This window comes from Hesperophylax consimilis, chromosome 1, assembly GCF_061612785.1.
Source record: "Hesperophylax consimilis isolate HC1 chromosome 1, BYU_Hcon_1.0, whole genome shotgun sequence".
Lineage (NCBI taxonomy): Eukaryota > Metazoa > Arthropoda > Insecta > Trichoptera > Limnephilidae > Hesperophylax > Hesperophylax consimilis.
In genome coordinates this window covers 33,211,639-33,234,815 of record NC_142836.1, presented here as the reverse complement: position 1 = coordinate 33,234,815, position 23,177 = coordinate 33,211,639, and the positions used below count along the sequence as shown (strand labels likewise).

General features: G+C 35.3%; 1 protein-coding gene across 1 annotated transcript; it reads right to left on the bottom strand.

Annotated features, from left to right (window-relative positions):
- Nucleotides 1-1,385: 1,385 nt before the first annotated feature.
- Nucleotides 1,386-21,231, bottom strand: lov (BTB/POZ domain-containing jim lovell protein). The gene is made up of 4 exons (XM_089632821.1): nt 20,652-21,231; nt 12,333-13,157; nt 3,354-3,491; nt 1,386-3,216 (listed from the first exon to the last, which is right to left on the bottom strand). Exons 2-4 carry the CDS (start codon nt 13,072-13,074, stop codon nt 2,576-2,578), a joined length of 1,521 nt encoding a protein of 506 aa, XP_089488947.1. The 5' UTR covers nt 13,075-13,157; nt 20,652-21,231; the 3' UTR covers nt 1,386-2,575.
- Between the last annotated feature and the right edge of the window lie 1,946 nt (nt 21,232-23,177).

Sequence of the window (23,177 nt, the reverse complement as noted above, 5' to 3'; positions counted from 1 at the left end):
TTGATTTGAAACTATCAATTTGAGATATGTGTCTTAGACACACTATGAAAACCAAGTAGGCTAGTTGTAGATAACCTTACTTAGTAAGGTGGACAATTCAAGAAAATTCTTAATTATTGTAAATTAAATTATATTGATCTGTTGGATAATATGTTGCGCAAAATATACGTAATATAGATATATTTTATAATTTTAATAATTATATAAAATATGTAACTATTATATTAATGTTACCCTGATAAATTGATTCTATTATAAATTGAATCTATGGAAATGATTCAAATAGAAATGTACAGATTTCTTTGGAAAATAAGAAAACAAAGGGTTTTAAAGAGAAAATTAAAGAAAACATTTTAATTTGAATTTTGAAAACAGTACAATATCGATAAGTATTTTTGACTAATGTTTGTACACCTAAATATTCAAAACCGTATACATCCTATATCTTCTTAACATTTGATTATTTTGTAACATTATGTGGAGAGAAATTTATCTAAATTTAGCAATACCAATTTTTACAATATTCAACACATTTACAATACAATTTTTATTTGGCAGATATTCCTGCATTTTTTTTACTCAATTAAATACCAAAGTTCCTAGACCGTCTGGATATTCAAAAATCATACAAGTGGTGTTCGTAGAAGAAATAAGAAAATTATTTCGAAGAGTGTGTTCATTCAAAAGTAATTTAACAGACTTGTTTTTACTGTAATTCAAATGTATTATGTAACAGAAAATGCTCTGTTCTAATAAGAAACAGAAAGTGGAGAAAAAAGCTTAATAAAAGTCATGATAATATGAAACTATATCACAACCATAAGTGTATCACTAAAAAACTGAAGCCTATTTAACATTTCTTACTTAATTGATTGATGCTGGTTTATTTCCTGTTAGTTTAAAGTTGAAATAATGCAGATTGATTGGAAGCAAACTTTGTAGTTTAACACTTGTCAAACAAAGAAGTAATAAAATAAGAATGAATAATATGAATATGTTATGAAGTAGAAACTATTGTTGTACTGTCACTATTTAACATGGAACTGTTGTTAAAGTTTGCTGCCGGCGAGATTTATAAAAATATATATAGATAAATAACATATCAGTCTTTTTTATTGTTGAAATTTATGTAAGTTTTACTATGACAAAATCTCATTAATATTCTTAGTTTATCCAACGGTAAGAAAGTAATAGCATTTTAGTGAGGTTTGTTTCTCTTTGATTAAGATATATTTTATAAATAATAAGAAATGCCAATTAGCATTCTATAGTCACCATTTAGTTACAAATTACAATAAGGTTTAGTATTTATAAGTTATAATATTATATTGATTTACTTCATTACATAGAAAAAAAGCTCATGGAAATTTGAACATTGTGTGCAAGATGGTTTTGAATCGAGTATTTTTACATCTATGTATAGAACTTAAAGTGTAGATATTAAATATGAATTATTATAACAATGTATTCAAAACTTAATCGCTGATTAATCAACCAAATCATTATTACACCATTTACGTAAATAACACGGTCTATTTCAAAACAGTTAACTCCAGTGAGTGAAACATTAAAAGAGAGAGGTCAAAAATTTATATTCCCTGCATTCTGTACATATATTAAACATCTAATATAAACGATGGTTATCTTACACATTTAAATAATATCAATCAAACAAAACACAGTGATTTCTTAGCGCAAAACAGCCGGAATGTGGAATAAAGTTCACTGGGTATATCGCAGATCTATTTTCATGAACGTTCCCTTTTACACTTCTCTCTCACGCAAGCTCTCTTCTACGCAAGTTTCGACGCGGGTGAAATTCACCGACAATCAAAACACAGTGATTTCTTAGCGCAAAACAGCCGGAATGCGGAATAAAGTTCACTGGGTATATCGCAGATCTGTTTTCATGAACGTTCCCTTTTACACTTCTCTCTCACGCAAGCTCTCTTCTACGCAAGTTTAGACGCGGGTGAAACTCACCAACAAATTAAAAGAAAACATTTATTGCACTTGGTTGATCATATCAACGACATATAATATATCTACGTGATCATAATATTTTGTATCTAATAAGTTATAATGTTTCTACCTAATAAAAATATATCACATTAAAATATCTAAAGAAATAAATGTCAGTGCCATGTATTAACTCACATTATTCTCAATTCACTTACATACATAAATTGGATAAGATAAAAAAAAGGAACCAAAATCAACGGCAATAAAATTTGCGTTCGTTAACATTTAGAATGTTACAGTTTCACCGACATAATATTAACTAGTTTTTATTCACGCGTCGATTGAACACGGTATAATACGATTCGGCTTAATTTCCTTACTCGAATAAGATACTTACAAAATGCTAATATTTCCTATTTAGTTTACATTCGAATCCATACCTTTCACAACAAGCATGAGATCAATTTCTTCTTACTTATGTCGTCCTTGCTCTTATCTCACACCTAAAGGATAAAATAAATTAACGACATCTATCAGGGAACAATTGAACGTCTCTGTACACTTTGGTTCGTTTCTCGGCTATATCACAGGACGCAGAGGGGTTGTCGTGTTCCTAATCTTGGCCGTTCTGCTGGAGTATCTCTCTCCGCTCATCCCTGGAGAGCAACGGCGGTCTGAACATGTGGTCCGTGTCCTCGTCCGCGGAGTTCTCCTTGGATCTGTCACTCTTGCAGTCGTCCTCTTTGCCTGCCAGAACGTCCAGCGCTAGCGGCATGGACTGCCCGTACAGGTCGCGGGACTTGTCGTTATGGGGGAGGAGGTGCAGCATGTTGAGCGGCATGGGGAAGCCGGGCGGGAACTCTGGGTAGAATCCTTGTGAGAAGGGGTTGAACATGGGGCTGGACATGAGGTCCGGCTCGGAGCTGGCCGGCCTCTGGTTCAGCGAGTTCATGTTCTGCTCGTCCTTGACGTGGTGTTTGGGCGTGTTGTTGTTGTTGTTTCCGGAGCCCATGCTGAGCATGTCGAGAGGGCCCCCGATGCAGTCTTTGCGCAGTTGCTCGAGCTTGAGGCTCTTGCCGTACTTGCCCCTGACGTACATGAGGAGCGAGTTGTAGGGGATGCCGAATATCCGGGATGCTTGGCTGGTTGTCATCTTCTTGTTCCATACGTGTTGCAGAGCCTCGGTCAGTTCAGCGTTGGTCCAGGAGCGCGGAGGTCCGCCGCGGGGGGCGCTGTGTTGGCCCTTTGGGCGCCCTGGACACACAAACAAAAGGATCATTATTTAAGCTCACAGCGTGGTTCAACTACTATCATATTATTATATTAACGTGGTAGCGGACAGATGACTTTCACCCTATTGAAAGCAAGAAGGTAGAGGTAGCTAGACTTACACTTTTTCTTGACGCTACTGAACATGTGCGGGTCGTGGTGGGGCGCGCGCGGGTCCGGCATGTCCATGAGCGGGCTGTACAGCTTGCCGGGGTCCAGGCCGGCCGGGAACAGCCCGAGGCCTGAATCTAAACCGAACACTGCAACAATACAAACATACTAATTAATATCTATATATCGGTATATATAATATGTAGGTGTTCTAATATGGGTGTTTGAAGCACATTCAAATCGTCATCTACAAAATAAATTGTTGCATTTCAGAAAGTTCATTTTTTGAATCACCCTCTATAGCGTACTACTATATTCTATCAAAAAAATTCTGCACTACGTATCCACTCTCGACATAAAAACTTTGATAGCCAAACATACCTACACGGAAACAAAAATACCAAACTAAAAACAAAAAAACGGCCGACTTTTAAAAGAAATCTAAATCCTAGAAAATATAAATAATTGACTATAAAACTCGACCGTTTTGCATTATGTCTGTCTGTAAATTTGTCGTATTTATTTGAACGTATTCGCATTTTGAATATTGAGATAGTGACGTTTATTTACAGAAATTGTATAATTCTTTTATTGGAATGTATAACATGTAATTAATAAGTAGATAGGTATTTAAGTACCTACTCACTTCTTATGATTGTGAGGAAATATTGGTTTTGATTTTAAAAAAAGAGAAAATTAGAAAAATACTTTATGGACGTGAGATCTACTAATGTTCATAGCACCACTAGTTAATAGTTAAAAGGTTTTTAGAATAATAGTAAGTACATGTTTTGAAATTAAAGCATACATAAACAACTATACGTTGATGACTATTGACTGAATTAAGAGCAATCATCATGATTATCAGATGAAGCTAATCTTGTAGAATTATGGCCGATTATTTCTTTCAGACATACAAACAGTGATAAAACTATCTTACTTATGTAACTTACGCTCTTATAATACAAGCTCTTAGAAATATTTTTGCCACTTTAAATAACAATATGTTTGAAACTCGCATGGTGAAAATGATTTTCTCACTAAACTTACACGACAAATGTTTGTGGTTCAGTTCTTGCGGACAACTTAACAGATTAAAGCTCTTTGTCGGTTGACTTAAGTTGTTCAGATAACTTTAGTTTACTTTACGTATCTTGCCAAGGGAAAACCGCCTCACATGTGTGGAATAACCCTACTTCAGGGATAGTTTAACTTTCGCAGAACTTTAGATAATTTATTGGTGGGTATTTATTTCAAATCGAGTAGGTAGTAAGGCTTTACATATTCTACAAGGTTAACCTATCTTAAATACATTTTTTATTAATTATTCTATTAAGGCGATGCCATACGTAGTAATGCAAAATCATGTGTTTTTGGTTTGAAAATTTGGTTGCCTAGAAATGTTTCAGATGCTTTAATTAAATACTGCTAGTAGAATACATCTTGGCCTTTGAAATAATCGAGTATTTTTTAGATAAGTCTTTTTATAAGCCCAGAAAAAAAAATAATGTAAGGCCTATGAAAACTGCTTTAAAGTTCAAAATCTCCTACTTACGAACACATTTTCGGTTATAATTTTATTGTATAATGTGGAAAATTAAGTTATTTATAAAATGATCGAAAAAAATTTAAATATTTATGCCTGAACATCCACAAAATAAAATAAAAGGCACTTTTTGGCAATGTTTTTTTCTTGCATGAATCAAAACAGGCGGATGGTGTTAAGCGGGAATTTAAACCGTATTGCCATTTACTTAAGGGTTAATATTGATAGCGGCTCAATTTAAAATATTACACGACGTAGTGCATCGCCTTAACAGATCACTTTTTTTTATTTAGTACAATATTTATAAGCATTACTCCTAAAATGTATCAAATTAAAAATAATATTGAAGATATTATTGTAACTGAATGGAAATAAAAAATAAATTATGCGTTTTTATTTTACTTAATATTTTAGTACCTATATGACTTTATTATTTCAACATAAATTCCCCCACCTAACACAAGAGCCTTTATCACAGTGTAACATGTAATAATTTGTATATTTATTGTAAAAAATTAATGATATATTTATAAAAGAAAAAATTGATGGTTGTATAGCTTTTAACAACTAACTAACCATCCAGCCGTTTCCCCGCAGGGGTAGGCAGAGAGGATGGACCGTCAAACAACTCGGTCTTGGCACAGACTTCTTGCCTCATTCACATTCATACATCCTCTCATACATGCTCTTCTATTATTCTGACTCTTGACATGGCCCGATTCAAGTATCTGATTCACTTGATTGTGCCATGTCTTCCTCGGGCTTCACCGACTTCTGCTACCATTCACATTTATTATTTATTACCATTCACATTTATTATACAGTTTTTATAATAACAAAGAAAATAATTTAACTCTGTAAACGTTTCGAACGATAAATAAACAAAATATATAGTTATGTGAGATTAAAATGTTATTAGGAAAACATTTTTACTCAATATGGTGATATTGAATATATGCATAGATTTAAAATGATTTATATTTTAAAATGTTGAAGTTTCCACACCTATATAGGTTTTAATGATATGACGGTGGAAGAAAGCACGTGGCGGAAACCCACGTGGAAAACACGTTTTCCGAGTGCATCCACGCATGCGTCACACAACCACCTCATATGTGATACCTTCAGGCCTCAATGGAAAGCAGCTCGCGGCACGTGAGCAAAAGGTAAACACGAAACACCCCTTGAAAGCACAGCTTCAAGGGGGTGGATGTGGTCTTCCTACACATTCACGTGATTTGTACGCAATGTGTTTGGGGTTGTTACGTCACGTGAATGGGGGGGTTATGTACGTTGCAACTGTTGAGTAAAGTTACTCATCCATTCATGAAAAGTTTGGAGCACTTCCCCTGGAGGTAAGTTCAGGGGATGCGTTGCGTTGTTAGTCGTTGAGTCAGTATTTACTCTCGTCAAAGTTGAATTAATGATCACATAAGTAGAGGAATTTGATATTATATGCACTTTCAGAATTCAGAGTAAAGTGAAAGTCGTGGAAGTTCTATTTGTTTTAAGGAATAATGGCCAAGTCGAGTGCAGTTAAAGCGGATTTATTTTCATGCGATGCGTTTTAATTAAAACAATAACAATTAAATAAACTAGAAAATATATAATAAATACCAATCGGGCACAGCCGAGTGGTCTAAAGCGTCGCGGGTTCAATCCCTTGTTAACTAAGTCTTCAATTATTACATACGCAAAAAATTGTTTATTAATTTGGAAAAATAAACATTATTTAGAACTAAATTTTAAGTTACCGAATTCACTATTTACTATTTCGATTGTGCATGTGAAAGCTCTATGAAACAATACACGATTCAGTTTTAAAGAACGATAATAGGTATATACATGGAGAATACACATCACATATTATAAGTATATTCTGATAAACTGAGTGTTTTTTTTTAAATTTCTTATTGTTCACAATTTGAAATAACACATGTTTTGTTATGCGTTTTTAAAAAACCTACACTTTCGTTTCTATAACCTAATACATACGTCAATATGCTAAAGGATAATATGTTATGGAAGTACAATAAAGACCAAAATGTTAACTGGAGAGTATTACCTATACTATATTAGTAGTTCGTACCATATACAGTCTAATAGTTACGTCTTTTATAAATAAATAAAATAAGTTGCGTATTCTATCGGGTCAACAGTTTTTCTTTATTAACTCAAACGGTAAGATAAAACTAGCACTAATATTGTTATTATTCAAGCTCAGATATTTTTAAAAGGTTGTAAAAGTTTTCACTTTTATCAACCAGCGTATAAAACACGATTAAATCCAATTACCAAGAGGCGCCGGATGTACCTAGCCGTGTACTTGGATAGTTGGCTTGGTAGGTACTTCATCCTAAAAAGGTCGAATAAATAACAAAGGAGTCGACTTAAGCGAAATCGTTTAAAAATTCAGATTCCTCGAAGTTTCGGCAAAGAAAAAACCACGAGTTTATAATAATGTAATGGGATCAGTGATATTTAATAATGCGTCGTTTCTTCTTAAAGTTTATCGCAAACTCTTTATTATTGATAAATAATAATTTATATAGGTATATTTGATCTCTTTAGGAATAATAAGAACCCAGTTAAATAGTTAGGTATAAATCGGAGAAGAACTATTCTCCAACATTTGCTTTCCGTCGGATTTGAGCTGATTTAGTATACAGGAAAATCGTTTTTGAAGTGTATGTACAATATAATACAAGTAGCCTGTTCTTAAGTTGGGTAACTTAGACATACATAAATTGTTTTTCTTCATCAGAATGTAAGGTTTCTTAAAAAAATTTGAATGTGAGTTTTACAAATGTAGGCATGCTTTACTTTAGTATTAGAAATAACCGAATTTTTCCAAGAAATAATGATAGCATGAGAATATATTTAGCGAACTCAGCACGTATGCTTATTATCAAATCCTTATGAGGCAAATTTCTTTAATTTGTTTGTTTTATTCGCTTCTTTAACACAGCAATTTCATAACATCATCGTTTTTCCCTAAAGCCAATACACGCTTACTTACTCATCTTGCGTATATACTTACATACATTCTACAATGTTCAGACTCAGACCCAGCAAATGTGGTTGTTGGGGGGAACCTCGTAACATTTCGGCAATACGTTACGTCTTGGGGCAGGAGTTAAGGTGAGCGAGATGGGAGTTACACATCCCCACGGGAGAGAGGAGGAAGACCGTATGTGCTGACAGACTGTTATCAGAATATGTTATGTAGGCATATACCTACACATCGCTAAGGGAGGTTTCCCAAAATCAACCCACTAATTTAAAAGTGGAATTTACTTGAGAAGTTAAAATTTAAGCCATCCAATAATCCACGAGATAATCCCTGATTTCTGCTACCATTCATATTTGCGTCATATATTTTTCTTAAACTCCTTTCTTCGCTCATTTGCTATACATGTCCAAACCATCTAAGTGTCTCAAATGTTAACAAAATATATGAATTTGTTTTTTTATGCCTAAAACTAGTTGACTTGTATTCAAATAAAGTGGAGAAAAGAATTACTATTTATTATACATTGTAAATAAAAATGTACGGCAGGAAATTAATTTCTTGAACACGAACGCTTTTTTGTTTCCGGGAAGTTTTCTAAATTTAATGTAACCTCGTGGAAAATATAAATAAACTCCCATTGATAATCGTTATTATTTGTAAAATTTACTTTTAGCAACCATTATTTCTTGTCGGCTATAATTTACAAAGTTCACACTTTAAAGTGCGTTGAAACATGATTTGTTTTGCGTAAAAAAGTTTAGTTACCTACACTTTCATTACTAATAACTAATAAATACGTCAATATGCTACATGATATGATATTGAAGTAACAATGTCAATAGAAATTTACGTTTTCTTCGATAAACAAATAAAAAGCAAAATTAAACTATGTCAATAATAATAATAAAAAAAAAAACAAAAAAGTGATCAGTATCTTTCCTTAGGTGAACTATCTTAATATCAATTCACCTCCGCGAGTAAGTTAAAGCTCTTAATGCGCCAATAAAAAAAGCTCATCAAACAGGTTCCCTGGCAGCGCGCTGATAGCCGGAACACTTCCGAGCTTGCGATTATGTATTATGCCACGCACTGTACTAATAATTACTATTGCTACCGCCGGCATTTAGGCCCGGAGCGAATATACTCGTGTGTATAATGTATACCTGTTATCCAGCGCCCTTCTGCGCGCCTGGTACCTCGATCTCAATTCACCCAGTAATCCGAATTAAAATTATGCAGATTTATAAAATTATTATTTTTGCAACTAATTATACGATTAATGGTTATGCCATGATGGGGTGATGATTAGCCATTTAGCCGTTTCGTTGGCAGAGAGGATGGACCGACAAACAAGTCAGTCTTGGCACAAACTCTTCGCTTCATTCACATTCAAACACATCGGTCTTTCGCTCTACACTCTACATCTAAGCACCCCTTTATTAATCTTGCACGTTCGTCGTTATTTTAGTACGCCTATACCAATGATATGTCATGTCTTGTAAAAATATTATTCACAAAAGTTCTTATATAATAATAATTAATTAATGATACTGACAACTTTCATCCATCCGTAAATAGTCAACGTAATTGTGAAAATCTGTTTCGTGAATAATTCACTCAGAAATATATATCTTTTTAAACGCTCTCCGATTATTTGCATGACACATATTTGTGCCTTTATTTTCTACCCTGATATCCGCGGGCGAACAATAATAATCTTGTACACATTCGCAAAAGTGAAGAGTTGAATCGTTTTTAATGTAAATTCAAATAAACTCACCCTACAAGATCTGACTAAATTGAATTCCAACTTACAAAAAAAAAATTAGTAAGCTTGGAATACTAGAATTGAGACTAAATGGGCTGCTGTGAATATAATAGTACGATTTAAAATATTGAACTAAAGTCTCTTTCCTCATGTCTAACGCATTTTGTAATATGATGGAAATAATATGATTTTTTCCGATGCCCTACCACAACCTGTACTTTTAGAAAGGCGTGTAGTATTATGATAATTTTATCGACGATTATTATGATAATCACTTTGTACGATGGTATATTAGAATTTTATTAAACCATAACAGTTTTTTATTTATCTCATTTCGTATTTAGTATAAGTGACGTCAACGTATTAAAGGCACATTTAAGAACTTAGTTCAATCCACGGAGTTTTCCGTTCCCATAAATAATGGTTCGGACAGCGCGATTTCTTTATGTCTCGAATCTTAGGCCGTCATTAGCAGCAGAGCTAAGCGTGTCTTGGTTTGTTTTCTAACAAAGAAGAGATAATCAAGAAACGAGATAATAATCAAATCACACATGAATAAAAATCCCAATTTGGGAATCTGAAAGTAGTCGGGCGGGCAAAGCTCGAAGAATGGGCACTCGACAACATTGTGTATTTCTGTTCCAACGCATACGAGTGTGGGTATACAATGTACACGCTATTTGTTATTATTTTAATTAAAACGTGTATGCAGAGCGTTGCTCGCCTTCATGTGTTCATAGCCGAATTTAATATTTGGATCGTGAGAGCGATTCGGCTCTTAAAAGTTCGCAGGTTACGCAATTAAGATGCTGTGGAGACGTTCAAATCTGCAATATTAAGGTGGTTTATTACACTTCGGTACTATTGTACTGTGAAAAAAATATTCTTAACAAAATATATGGCGACAGCGCGCCTATGTTCTTGTACCATTTGAAAGGGGATCCAATAAATATAAAAGACAATGAACAGTGTGCAAACTTGTTACATTCAGAAACTTCTTCGGCGAACTATTTCACAAAGTATATTTCGTTTGAAAGGTAAATAAATTAAATTTGCATTTTAAAATTACGTAATAATTTTCCTACCCTTTTTATTAATAACCATCCTACCGATCAGTTCATTAGCAGTAGGTACTAAACATGCAGAATGCATCCGGGAGTGGGTTTTTTTTAATTGGAATGATAAATGCAATAACATTTAATGACATTCACATTCTAATACCAAGTCTTGTGTGAAGCTATGAACACATCAAAAAATATTAAAATTGACGATATAAAATAATATTGATATTTATACGAAGATCAAGCAAATGCGTGAATAACAGATAAAAACACGTATTTTTTTACAGTCTTAATATCCAAGGATTGTTGTGTTTGACTTTGATGGTTCAATGGTTTTTACAAATGGCGGAAGGTCATACAACGCTCAGCTTTTTTAGAAAATTATAATAATAATTGCATTATAAAGCAATCAATCGATGAATCATAAGTATCGATTAGATGACAGGCGTCGATTATAATAATTATAATAAAATTACCTATAAGTATTTAACTACCTTAACCACGTATATCACATTAACTAGCAACTGAAATAATTGGACCATAATTTCTAATCTGCAAATACCTACATGTATACTAACAAATACAGACAATAAAACCGCTATAAACTCACCCCCTCTTGAAAACAAGTTGAATATTTTTAGAAGTCGTATTATTTAAATGTTGTTTCATAATCAACCACTTTCCGATTAGTTTTATGATTGATCTGTTAAATGTTTTTAGTCATTATAAATTACGTAGGCATATAAAACGTTCGTATGAGGTAAACAATGATTTTGCAGTTGTACGGATGTAGGTTGCATCGAATTTAAAAATTAAGAAAGTCTTCACACAAGCAGTAATAATTGAACTCACTTGTAACAATTGAATTGCCCCATAAAATAAATATATGGTTTTGATATTAATTCACACAGGTATGATGATTAAATTTAAGTTAATTGAAAACGAACCGCCCAGGTGAGCTTTTACTTTAATTTAAGAGATGTTAATGTTTAATTCATTACACGGTGTAAGATAGTTTCTACAACATGTGTATTTAACGTTTAATACTCCACCCATTTGAGTATCAAAAGACTTTGATAAATGTGGGTAAAAATGTTGAGGAATGTTTAGAATTTAATCTGCATCAAGATTGAGGGAATTATTATATGTTGCGACCTATCACGACACTATAAATTATTGGTGTATCAAGATGGACTATAAGCTTCAAGGGTATTGAACAATGATTTAGTTTAATTTATTTTAATTTAAAAAATCTTACAACGATGGAAATAAACGAAAGCTATGTTCTAGTAGAATTATTATCAATAACGAAGGCTTCAGCATAATAATTAAAAGTGATAGGTATTTAAACCTTTCAGAATATCAGAATATACCTACCTGTTTGTGCATAGAAAGATTGTCAATTTTCTGAGAAGATTCTAAATTTCTTTTCATGGAAGTTAAAAGAAATCTAAGGATTATTCACAAAAAAACATTGAGAATACCGCTGGTGCGGAAACACAAATTATTTTATCAAAAGCATCATCCCGCCAGGAGAAATATTATCAAATGTCATTTGAAATAGTAACAATGCAAGTATTATGAAGGGGTGTTAGTACTTACTGTGGGGTGGTGTTAGAGCCATGGCCGATACGGAGGGTGCTGGAGGGTAGGGCATGGGCTCGGGGGGCGGCAGGCGTGGCGGGGGTGGGGGCGCGGGGGCCTCGGGGCTGTGGCGCAGGTCCTCGCTCTCCAGCTTGGGGCGCCTGGCCTCGCGCAGACCAGCCGAAGGGCTCCTGCGGGGCCCGCCAAGAGACAGGTCCTGGGGTCCTTCTCCGGAGCGGCGCCTGGGGCGGGCCTGCTTGCGGCGCGGCAGCGGGGAACAACACGCCTCCACCGGGGAGCCAACGGCTACGGGGGACACGGGGCAAACTTCTTCTAAACCTTCCGAGAGCGGGGGCTCGGGAGATGGAGCGCCCTCGGGACTCTGCTCGCGGCCCTCCTGCTCGACGAGCCCGCGCACTTGCAGGGCGGCGCCCGCCTTGATGATCATCTTCAGCTGCTCCTGCGCCACGCTGATCTCCCCGCGGTACATAAAGTCCACCACGGCCTGTACCTCCCAACCGTGGAAGTCCTTGAGCACGATGACGGGGTGCTTGCACGGGTTCTCGGAGAAGATGCGGCGGAAGAAGGGCGAGCACGCGCTGAGCACGACCTTGTGGGCGCGCACGCGGCCCTCGGCGCACACGAGCGTCACGTCTACCAGGGCTTCAGCCCTGAGCAGGGCGGCGAAAGCGCGCAGCAGGTGATGCTGATGATTGTTCCAGCGCAGACTGTAGTGCTCCTGCTGTCCAGTGGCGGCCATGGCTGCTCCAGGGGCGGAGGGTCTGTTTCCGGTCGGCTCTCGGTCTAGTACTGCTGGGTGCTGCTCCTGCTGCTCATGCCAAGCTGCAACAAGCGAACACTGCTTTTAGATAACGTTTTGTCACTGTATTATTATCGAGACTTTATTATGGTTTTATAAATGTTTTCAACTCTCAATTGAGTTGTATTAAAAGTTGCCCGTTTGTTAAGAAAGTTTAATTAACCACCCGATAGTTTCTTTTGTAATTAATGACATCATGATCATATTACAATATTATAAACAATACAGTTTTACTTCCAATTAATTCAATTCACCAACAAGGTTCCTTATCATCAATTTCTCACATTAAAACCAGTTCATTGTTTTGAAGGCATTTCAGATAAAGATTGCTTTAAAAATGTTCAAATGTTGTCTTTAACAAACCTTCAAAGGTAACACAAACTGATAACAAGAAGAATATTGCAGTATTCTATCAGTCATAAATTCTATCCGCACTTATTTTAGAGTTCATTTTCCGATTTTTCAACAAAATGTTCATTTGAGAAAAAAACTTTTAATCTATCTATCTTTAAAAAGATCCGAAAATTTTCGGCGGAATCTTTACAAGCCGTGCGTTGGGAAAAAAGCGCGCGAAACACCGGCAAAACGTCAAACTTTCGGCGGGTGATTTTGACAGATGGAGAAGCTTTCAGGTGAAGTGAGATTGTGTCGAATGAACGAGCGGAGGGCGCGTGCGGCTCTGTCGGCTGCCGCGGTGCATCTGTCGGCCTTCCTCGGACTGCCAATGGACGCATAATTCCCGGATCCGACGTTAATGAATCCGATTAGACAAAGACGCAAGCGCCGCGACGGCCGCGACGTTAAAACACTCGCCCCGCGTCGTCTGTCCCCCTCTGATCCGTCCCGGCGGGAAAAGACAAAACTAAACTACCCCCGCGCAATACTAATTTCCGTCTGGTTTTCCGTCTCTCTCATTCGTATTGGGGTGTCCGAGTAAAAAAGAATCGTGTGTAGAGTATCGGTAGGCTCTTGTGGGGGTGTGTCGGGCTGGTCGCGGTGGGTGTCGGTGGGTGAGCGGAGGCTGCGGGTAAGCATGAGGGGGAGGTGCAATTAGAAGGAGTGATGCGAGCCGCGAGGGTTGAACCCGAAAATCTCTAACATTTTTGCATGTGTTTAAGAAAACGAAAGAGCGAGGAACGCAAGGGTGGAGCGTGGTTGCCGCGAAAATTAACACGCGGAAATAATAAAAAAATCAGAGTGCTCATAGACTATTGAAATTGTGTATTCTCTTTTCAAATTAACTAATTCAATGCATTGCTTATAACTAATAAATGTTCCACTGAGTTATTTCAAGGAAAGCCTAATAATTTAATTTCTTTCTTCTTAGATTGTTTGAAAAATTGAATGATGGAATGAGAAGTTACACATAACACAGGTTGTGCAATGACGTTTGAAATGTCATTCAGATTGCGACAGGTCCTATGTTCAGCTTCAACAAGCATGTTTTCATCATCACGAGAGTGAAGTATATTTATATATTTACCTGTTTTACAAAAATATTCGAGAATAGAGAGTTGCCGAAGAATGGCTTTGCGTAACTTCGAACAAGCGTAGCGATAGCTAGGTACTCAAATTGGGGCGATTGCCACTTTAACCAACTTTTGTGTGCTTTTTGGTACAAATTCAAACCAAAAGTAAAAGCAAAAAAAAGGAAATGATAGATTATTAGCATAAAGAATTACGTGTTAAATAAAAAAAATGAGTACGCACTAAAAAAATATCAATTTTAAAAGATTCTTCACTGGTTTAAAGGGAGAAAAATTTAAGAGAAGTTTTTAATCGTGACTGAGAATCGTATAATTTTTTAAATATCTCTTTGACTTTAACATTCACCCATCTATTGCTGCACAAGCATTGCAAGAATGCACAAGATTTGGCCATACTCAATGATGTAAGCTTTACTGCAGAAATGTCACCTCCCAGGCTGTACGGATTATTTAAATCAGTAGGAATAAAAACATTATAAAACAGAAGTCTAGGATTTATTTTACAAAAAAAATAACTTACAAAGTATTTTAAATTCGCGAACGTCGGAGATAACTTATATAAAGTGTTTACTTTTGGTGTTATTTTAGATTTTTCATCAATTGAACTTCACGGATGCTGAGAGTTTGCCTTTTAACACACCAAAGAAAACTTTTTAAACTTATTTATTATGATGACCAGTATTTCTTCGGAATTAAGATGTATTTGCATTTATCATTTTATGAAAATCGCGCAGTTTTTTTTCACATCAGCAATAAAATGATGCACGAGCAGAATTTTTATACACATGTAATATAATGCTATATATGGCTTTGATTTCCTAGAATTAATCTCGACTCGTAAGGCAATAGTTTTTAATAAAAACAACAGCATTAGGTATATTATTTCTTCAATAGTAAGCCATTAATATTGTCGTAATATATCTTTAGGGTGTGCGCAAGAAATAAATTAGAACTTTCAGCGTCCGTAAAAAGCTGTTTTGCAATCTGACTAGAATCACAGTGTACCATTTAATTAAATTAACAATAATTATTACCTTTGACACTAATCTATCAAGTTTGCGTTTGCAACCGTTTCTCATTATTTAATCTGAAACACTGATTTACGGTTTTCGCATTTCGAAAAACCGGTATGTAGATTTCAGCTGAAACCAATCTACTCACTTTTCACAACATTATAAATAAATAGCAGGTAGGTATTTAATATATTTATATTAGGTATATAGTAATATAGACCACGTATCCTTGCAGTCGACGAAAGGCAGGCCCATATCAGAAGTTACATGAAATAAATCTAGGTATTGCTGCAGTCACCAGATCCGGGATTGTCATATTATTCATTGTACAGTGTTACTAGGTACATAAAATAACAAGAATACACGAAGCATTAACATTAAGCCATTGTGTGTTGTATGCACGGTAGAATGTGAGGTGACTCAGGGTATAAAGAAAAACCCAATATGTTTGAGTGGAAATATCCCTCACGTTAGATTGTCCTACGTGGAAACGGGTTCTTTTGATATGTTAAAAGATGTAGTATCATCTCGGTAGTACTACCTGCTTCCTACCTGTGTGTTTCAAGGAAAAGATTAGTGTGGAATGTATGTTTTGGGGTAATTTTCTGATGAATGTAAAACTGCATTTAAAATCTTATTTTTTAAGGTTGAAGATGTAAGTAAATCGCTAGCAAATGTTTGTAAACAAAAATTAAGTGATTTCTAAATAATTTTTCACTTGTGGCAAACACTTTGTGGGTATACATTATTATAATAATTAAAAATAAGTTTGTTTGAATACCACTTTATTATATATATTTCTAACAAACCGGTTTCAGTTCGAACCGAACCATCATCATGAGGATAAAGGTTCAATCAAATTTATTTTATTTTAATTATTATGATTTCTATGTAGTTTTTAGTTAACTCCTAAGGTCTCGGCCATATTCTGTGGGACGTTCGGAGAACTTCCCCATTGCAATAAAATCCAAATAAATGGAATATTTTATGTATCCGAAAAATAAAAACTGTTTTTTAAAGGCGATGAAATATGCTCTCACATTTTATTATTAGAGTTAGCATAAATGTTTTTTTAAACTTTAAAATTTGAACCGAAACATAAAAAAAATTAAAGAAAAAAATATAAAAACCTATTTTATTAGGCAAATTTATTACAAACGTTATCGTCACCTCAACTTTTGTCGTTTCATATAAAATAATCAATGAAAAAATCGCGAAGTCTCAAATTTGCGGTCGGTACCTCTAGCTTCATAAAGGTGTAATTCTTCTGTGATTAACTTCTAGATTTTAGTATAAAGCAAGGTGTTATCTCTTCATAACACCTTTTAGATCAAATTTAACAGTAAGAAGACACAACGATTCCTGTGAGTCCCAAAAGCGTACAAATTAACCTGAAGGGATAATATGAGAAAGATACCTGCTAATTCAGATTTTCAGTAGAATATGCGTTATTGTACTAACATGATGGGTTAATATGAGGAAGATACCTGCTAATTCAGATTTTCAGTAGAATATGCGTTATTGTACTAACATGTAGGGTTAATCTGAGGAAGATATCAGCTAATTCAGATTTTCAGTTGAATATGCGTTATTGTACTAATATGAAGGGTTAATCTGAGGAAGATATCCGCTAATTCAGATTTTCAGTTGAATATGCGTTATTGTACTAGTAAGAAGGGTTAATCTGAGGAAGATATCAGCTAATTCAGATTTTCAGTTGAATATGCGTTATTGTACTAACATGAAGGGTTAATCTGAGGAAGATATTTGCTAATTCAGATTTTCAGTAGAATATGCGTTATTGCAATAACGCATATTCTACTGAAAATCTGAATTAGAATATGCTTTATTGTATTCAATCGGGACACTTGAAAAATACATTATGAGTAATAATTTGGCTTACTTTAATTCAGAGCACTGGAAAACGCTCGGTATGAATGACAAAATAGCTTCGGGCTGTTTTCTTTTGAAGATATTTTCTAAAATTATGCTTATTTTTATTACAAAGTGAGGGTTAATAAAACCGTGATGGTTTGTAAATAAACAGGACCATTATGATAAAAGCATATTTTTATAAACCCGCCATAAATTCACAATTAAGTCATTTTTCACATGAGTAACGATTATGATTGACCAGGAAAAAAATGACAGAAATAAATAAATTACTATTTCCTTTATCCAAATATTGTACGTATTATCGGAATTTTATCAGAAAGCACAATAAAATATGTACTTTGGTAGTCGAAAATATATAGCTTAACTAATTAATATCCTACATAATATACATACTACGTTTATGATAATAATTATTTCCAATTTAAACCCCATTTAACTGACAAAAGTGTATCAATTCACTAGCAAATCATTATTTTTAGTGCATGGTAAAAGATAACTAAACGTACTGTAACATTATTTTTTTAAAGTTGCAGCAGCGGCAGGCTGGACTTCTATTCTCTATTTTCTAAAGAAAAACATGTTCGTAACTTATGTACAGATATTTTATTATAATTTCCTACTTTTGATTCAAGGTATTCTTGAACGGTTGAAGGATTATTCTCATAACATTTTCAAACTTATTCCATAAAAGATTTAAAAAAATATAAACAAAAAAATCTATATTTAATATTTTTAGTTTCTATTAAAAAAATATTTTAGTTTCTTCGCAATGGATTTCCATAAACGAAGTGATACAAGATGCTTACTTTTAGTTCTGGAAGTTCTCGTGGGAAAACCATAACAATTAACATCGCATTAGTGCAAAACAATGAGTCACAGTAATGTTTAATAACAGTACTCAAACATATTAAATAACACTAAAAGCCCTGCAATCATCAAGTCGCTGTAGCCAAAAACATTATTCTCTAATTAAAACTGTTTCTTACTAGAATCAATCGGGGCTTTTTCCTTCGTGGCTAGTATTGCTAAACTGTACTGATCCGCCTAGTTGAATTGAATTATATGGACAAATATTAAGAACCAACCGTGATAAGAAATTAATATATATAAAAAAAGTTAGTTTGTACAAAATCTTATAAATCTCCAGAAGTTCTTCACTGATTGTCTCCGTATTTTAAGACAACGTTGCATTCGAAAACACGTGTGTTTTTAGACAACGTTGCATTCGAAAACACGTGTGTTTTTAGACAACGTTGCATTCGAAAACACGTGTGTTTTTAGACAACGTTGCATTCGAAAACACGTGTGTTTTTAGACAACGTTGCATTCGAAAACACGTGTGTTTTTAGACAACGTTGCATTCGAAAACACGTGTGTTTTTGTATATTTTATAGATGTCACCCGTGACAGGAAAAAATTTTTTTTTTTTAAACAGCGCCAGCTTTTGGACGTAAAAGCAACACGCGCTATTGTTTCTCTATCTGCACAGACAGAATGAGCTGAAGCAACGCGTGGCGGGGCACAGCTAGTAAACAATAGATACCCAAACACAGGATTTGTCTATTTTTTAACAACTTAACAATTAAGGAAGGCGATGATCAATAAAGATTATAGAATTGCGCTTCGATTAATTTTAACGTAAGTACAAAAACATTGCGTGGAAATATCACATCTATTATTTCATGCTGGTAGGTATTTAAATAAACGTCACAAGTAAAGAAAATCTTTTTCCTCTTGGACTTATAAAATCCGATGTTTAGGCATTTGACAGAAGTTTTGTCTACTTTTGAAATACTATGAATAGTACGACTGCGGAGCATTTCCACTATGCGAATGTATACTAAATAGAGACGAAATAATAATGAAAGATAAACTCTTACAGGACCTATAATGTTATTCTAACTGGAAATTAATTGTAGTATAATCTTATAAGATCCTTAGATCACTTGCACTGGCTATGTGCCAATCTTTAATTGACTGACAACTTCAAAAAAAGTTAATATAAAACGTTATAGGTAAGTACTACCTACATATTATTCTAATGGAAAAATAAACACAGTATAATCTTATAAGGTTCCTAAACAATTTGTTTCGTCCAATAATCACTACTCGATGATTTTTTTATAATAGGTAAGAAAAATTATTGATATTTTTTTGCGTAATTTCTGATCCTGCGGCTTCTTGATCAAGAGACATGAATAAATCCACATGACGTCAGGATAATAATCAGATCATAGCAGTTCAGCGCACTCGCTATACAGTACTGAATATAAGTACAGAGGTATGCAGGCTGGCTGCATTTACTCTGAGGGAATCTGGATCGCTCCTGCCAGAACAGGTTCCCTTTGCCTACATTCGTTATTATTTATATTTAGCCACTTCTGCGTGGGAGGCGCAGATTATCTCGCACAAATTTGAATAATAAGATGATGGTAACGATAGGCGCGAATCGCGAATGACAGATAATGGTAAATATAAGAATGTTTTAAAATATGAATCTCTTATGAAATAAGATTATGATCTGTAAAAATTACAAAAAAAATATATTTACGTTTAAACTTAATAAAAAATACTTTCTTTTAGTAGATCAGAATAAATCAATATTAAAGTGCGGAAAGTTTGAAGCTTTGTTTTGTATATCAGGAAAGGGAAATGAATAGGTTGGCGAATGCCACAAGAGTAGTAATAACCTGTGATGACGTATACATTAAGATTTTGAACGGGGTAATTACTATTTACAGGGTAGAATCAAAAGCGATTACAGCGCATTAATATAAAATTGTGGGGAACGATCATAAGCCCATTTTAATTGACGGTGTAATTAAACGTAATGTGAATGGAAACAATAAAGCTCATTAGCAACAACGGACCGGAGAAAGGTGTTAATATTTCTAAACAACTAGAACATCAAATTTGCATTTCGAACATAAAGTCAATCGTTTCTAAAACCTTCCTCAGTACTTAATTTGTTTTATTCTTCTGTCTGGGACCCGATGGGAGATGCCGTATAATTACCAGATGTAACCGACGAAGAATCTCATTGTTCTTGTCTCACATTCACATGGAATTTCGGTTCTAGTGACAGTACGTTGTAATTATAAATTATTAACCAAAAAATTACCTTTTTTCCGACTTTTTAATGGGCGAAACACCTTTGTTTAGGCACAGCTTTGTTCCGTGTGTTCTTCTTGCCTTTGCCGGTGGATGCTAATTCTGCAATTAATTGCTGTCCCGTATTTACGTTCTTGATAGCGGGCGATATTTCTACTTCTCTAGCATTCCCTTGGGACTTCTCAGTCTTCACACGTCACTTAGAACTTGGGGCACAGATCAGCATTTACATTTTCCCATAAAAATGCTGTATCGAGTCCATTATTATATAGTCTGCGTGATTATAGGTGTATATATTACGGGCACTCATTTAGGAAATAGTAAATTCACTGCGACGAATTTTCTCGATAAACAAAAACAGTCGCGGTTTTTGCAGAAATATCTTCAAACAAATTAGATACGTAATTCAAAATTTAACACAATCTGGAATGTCAAAAATAGCACCGAGAGAATGACAGCTCTTCACTTCTTGTCTGATGTCACTTTTGAAATAAGAACGCCATGGAAAAAATCGAAAAAGAATAAAAAAAATCACTTCTCGTTGAAATCGCGTGCGGAGGAGGTTGTTAGTTGAATTGAACGCGTGTGGTATTGACACCCGCGCGGACACTTGTTAGTTAGCGGTAAAGGTAATCCGGCGATCTCCGGACGTAAACAAAACGGGCTCGGGAAGCAGAGGCAGACAGGACGCGGTGCAGCCGCTCTGACCACCGGACAGCGTTTGATGGAATCGGTCGAGTGAGGCTCTGTCCCCCCTCCCCGTGCGGGGGGGAGGGGTGTCCGGCGGCGCGGCCAATGGCGGGCCGGCCCCGCGGGGGAGGGGCGCCCCCACCCGCCGGGGGGAGGGGAGGCCGCGTGGAGATGGACAGGAGATGAAGATGATGTTTGTCGTCAACAGCCTGAGCCGTGTCACCGGGCAAAGGTTTCTAGTTTCCACGGCATTTTCTCGGGTCCCGCTGAAAGCTGACCACTGAAATTTACGCGTCAACTTCGGACGTCGCGTGCAGCAGTGTCTTGGGAACACACAACATTCCACCTGCGTTGAATAATATTATTAAATAATGTATGTTAGATTGCTTGAGGGAATGTGTCGTGGAGGGTGTTGAATGTAATATTATAGGTAGAGGGCATTTTTTCTTGGTAAGACTTACTTACAAGTAATAAAGTTTTACCTTTTGTAAATATGAATATAGTTTCATTTACCTGTGTAGATACATATTATTTGTAACTATCTTTAGTTAAACGTTGAATCATTTTAGGTTTTTACTGAGCTTATGCCTACATACAACCTTACATCGGTACAGGTAATGACACTGGGGCCTTTAGCTAAATGTGCATTATTATGTCCAAATCAAAATACTTATTACGGCGATTTTTCATTATTGATCTGTCACGAAGTAGGTTCTGTTTATCGAGCAAAATCGTCGCAGTGAATTTACTATTTCCCACATGAGTGTCTGTAATATATACACTCTAATAGGACTCTTATTTGGTTATTTAAATTATATCGCATCGGATGACGGACATTTCCAGTGTTAAAATAATATAAGGTAAGAATAAAAGAAATCCAACTGAATAAGTAGGTGATACATGTTACTTATACATATTTTTTGGAATTTTGCAAAGCTTTAGTAGCGACTATTTCAAACATTAAATTATTTTTCTGTTCACAAAACATAGGTATCTAAACCTAAGTATCTCTAACACGTCAAAAGGAAATGATTTCTTTGAGCAGATAGAGGTACAATCCTGTTAAATACACAACCATAAGCTTTTAATAGAAGATACGTACGAATTGTGCGGTGTATAATTTGTTTGTTTATCTTATGTAAGTAATTTATAATAATCTGACATAGTCACTTATTACATATGACCCAGAACTAATAATAACATTAAAAAATAATTTTACAGTGCGTAAAAAATATTCTGAACATTTGGAACTTCGATAATAAATAGTAATTTCAGAAACAGTTTCCAGTCAACATGAAGGTGGCAGCTCTGAGCCAGTAACACGTCGGCAGAAGTAGTTGTGTGATTGCTACTCGTTGCTTGCTGCTTACTGCTTGCTGTTTGCTACCATGCCCATGTGACTGTAATATATTTTTAGTGAAAGCTCCGAGGCAATAAAACGCTGATTTAAAATAACGATCCGCCTTGTAAAATAGTCGAAACGATTAAACGTTAGCGCCGAGTCGTAGATTTCGTGGCTTGGGGGGAAATATAGCTTCTTTTTGATTACTCACGAACCCTCTTAATTTCCTACACACAACCCCCTATTCATTTCCTCTGCCCCCACCCACCCCTCCCCCAAGGAGTCACCCCAAACAACACACATGCTGAAAACTTTAGAGCGGCGTGGACGATCGATAATAAATACTAACTCATTGCGTACGGACGAATAATTATCTTTCTAGAACACAATAATGCTGTACCTACGTACCTCACTGCCAATATGTACATTCTTTTCCGCAAAATTGGCATAGAATTTTTCAAATGGCTCTGTTAGCTTCGTGTCTGCTAGTGGAGTTCTGTAGAG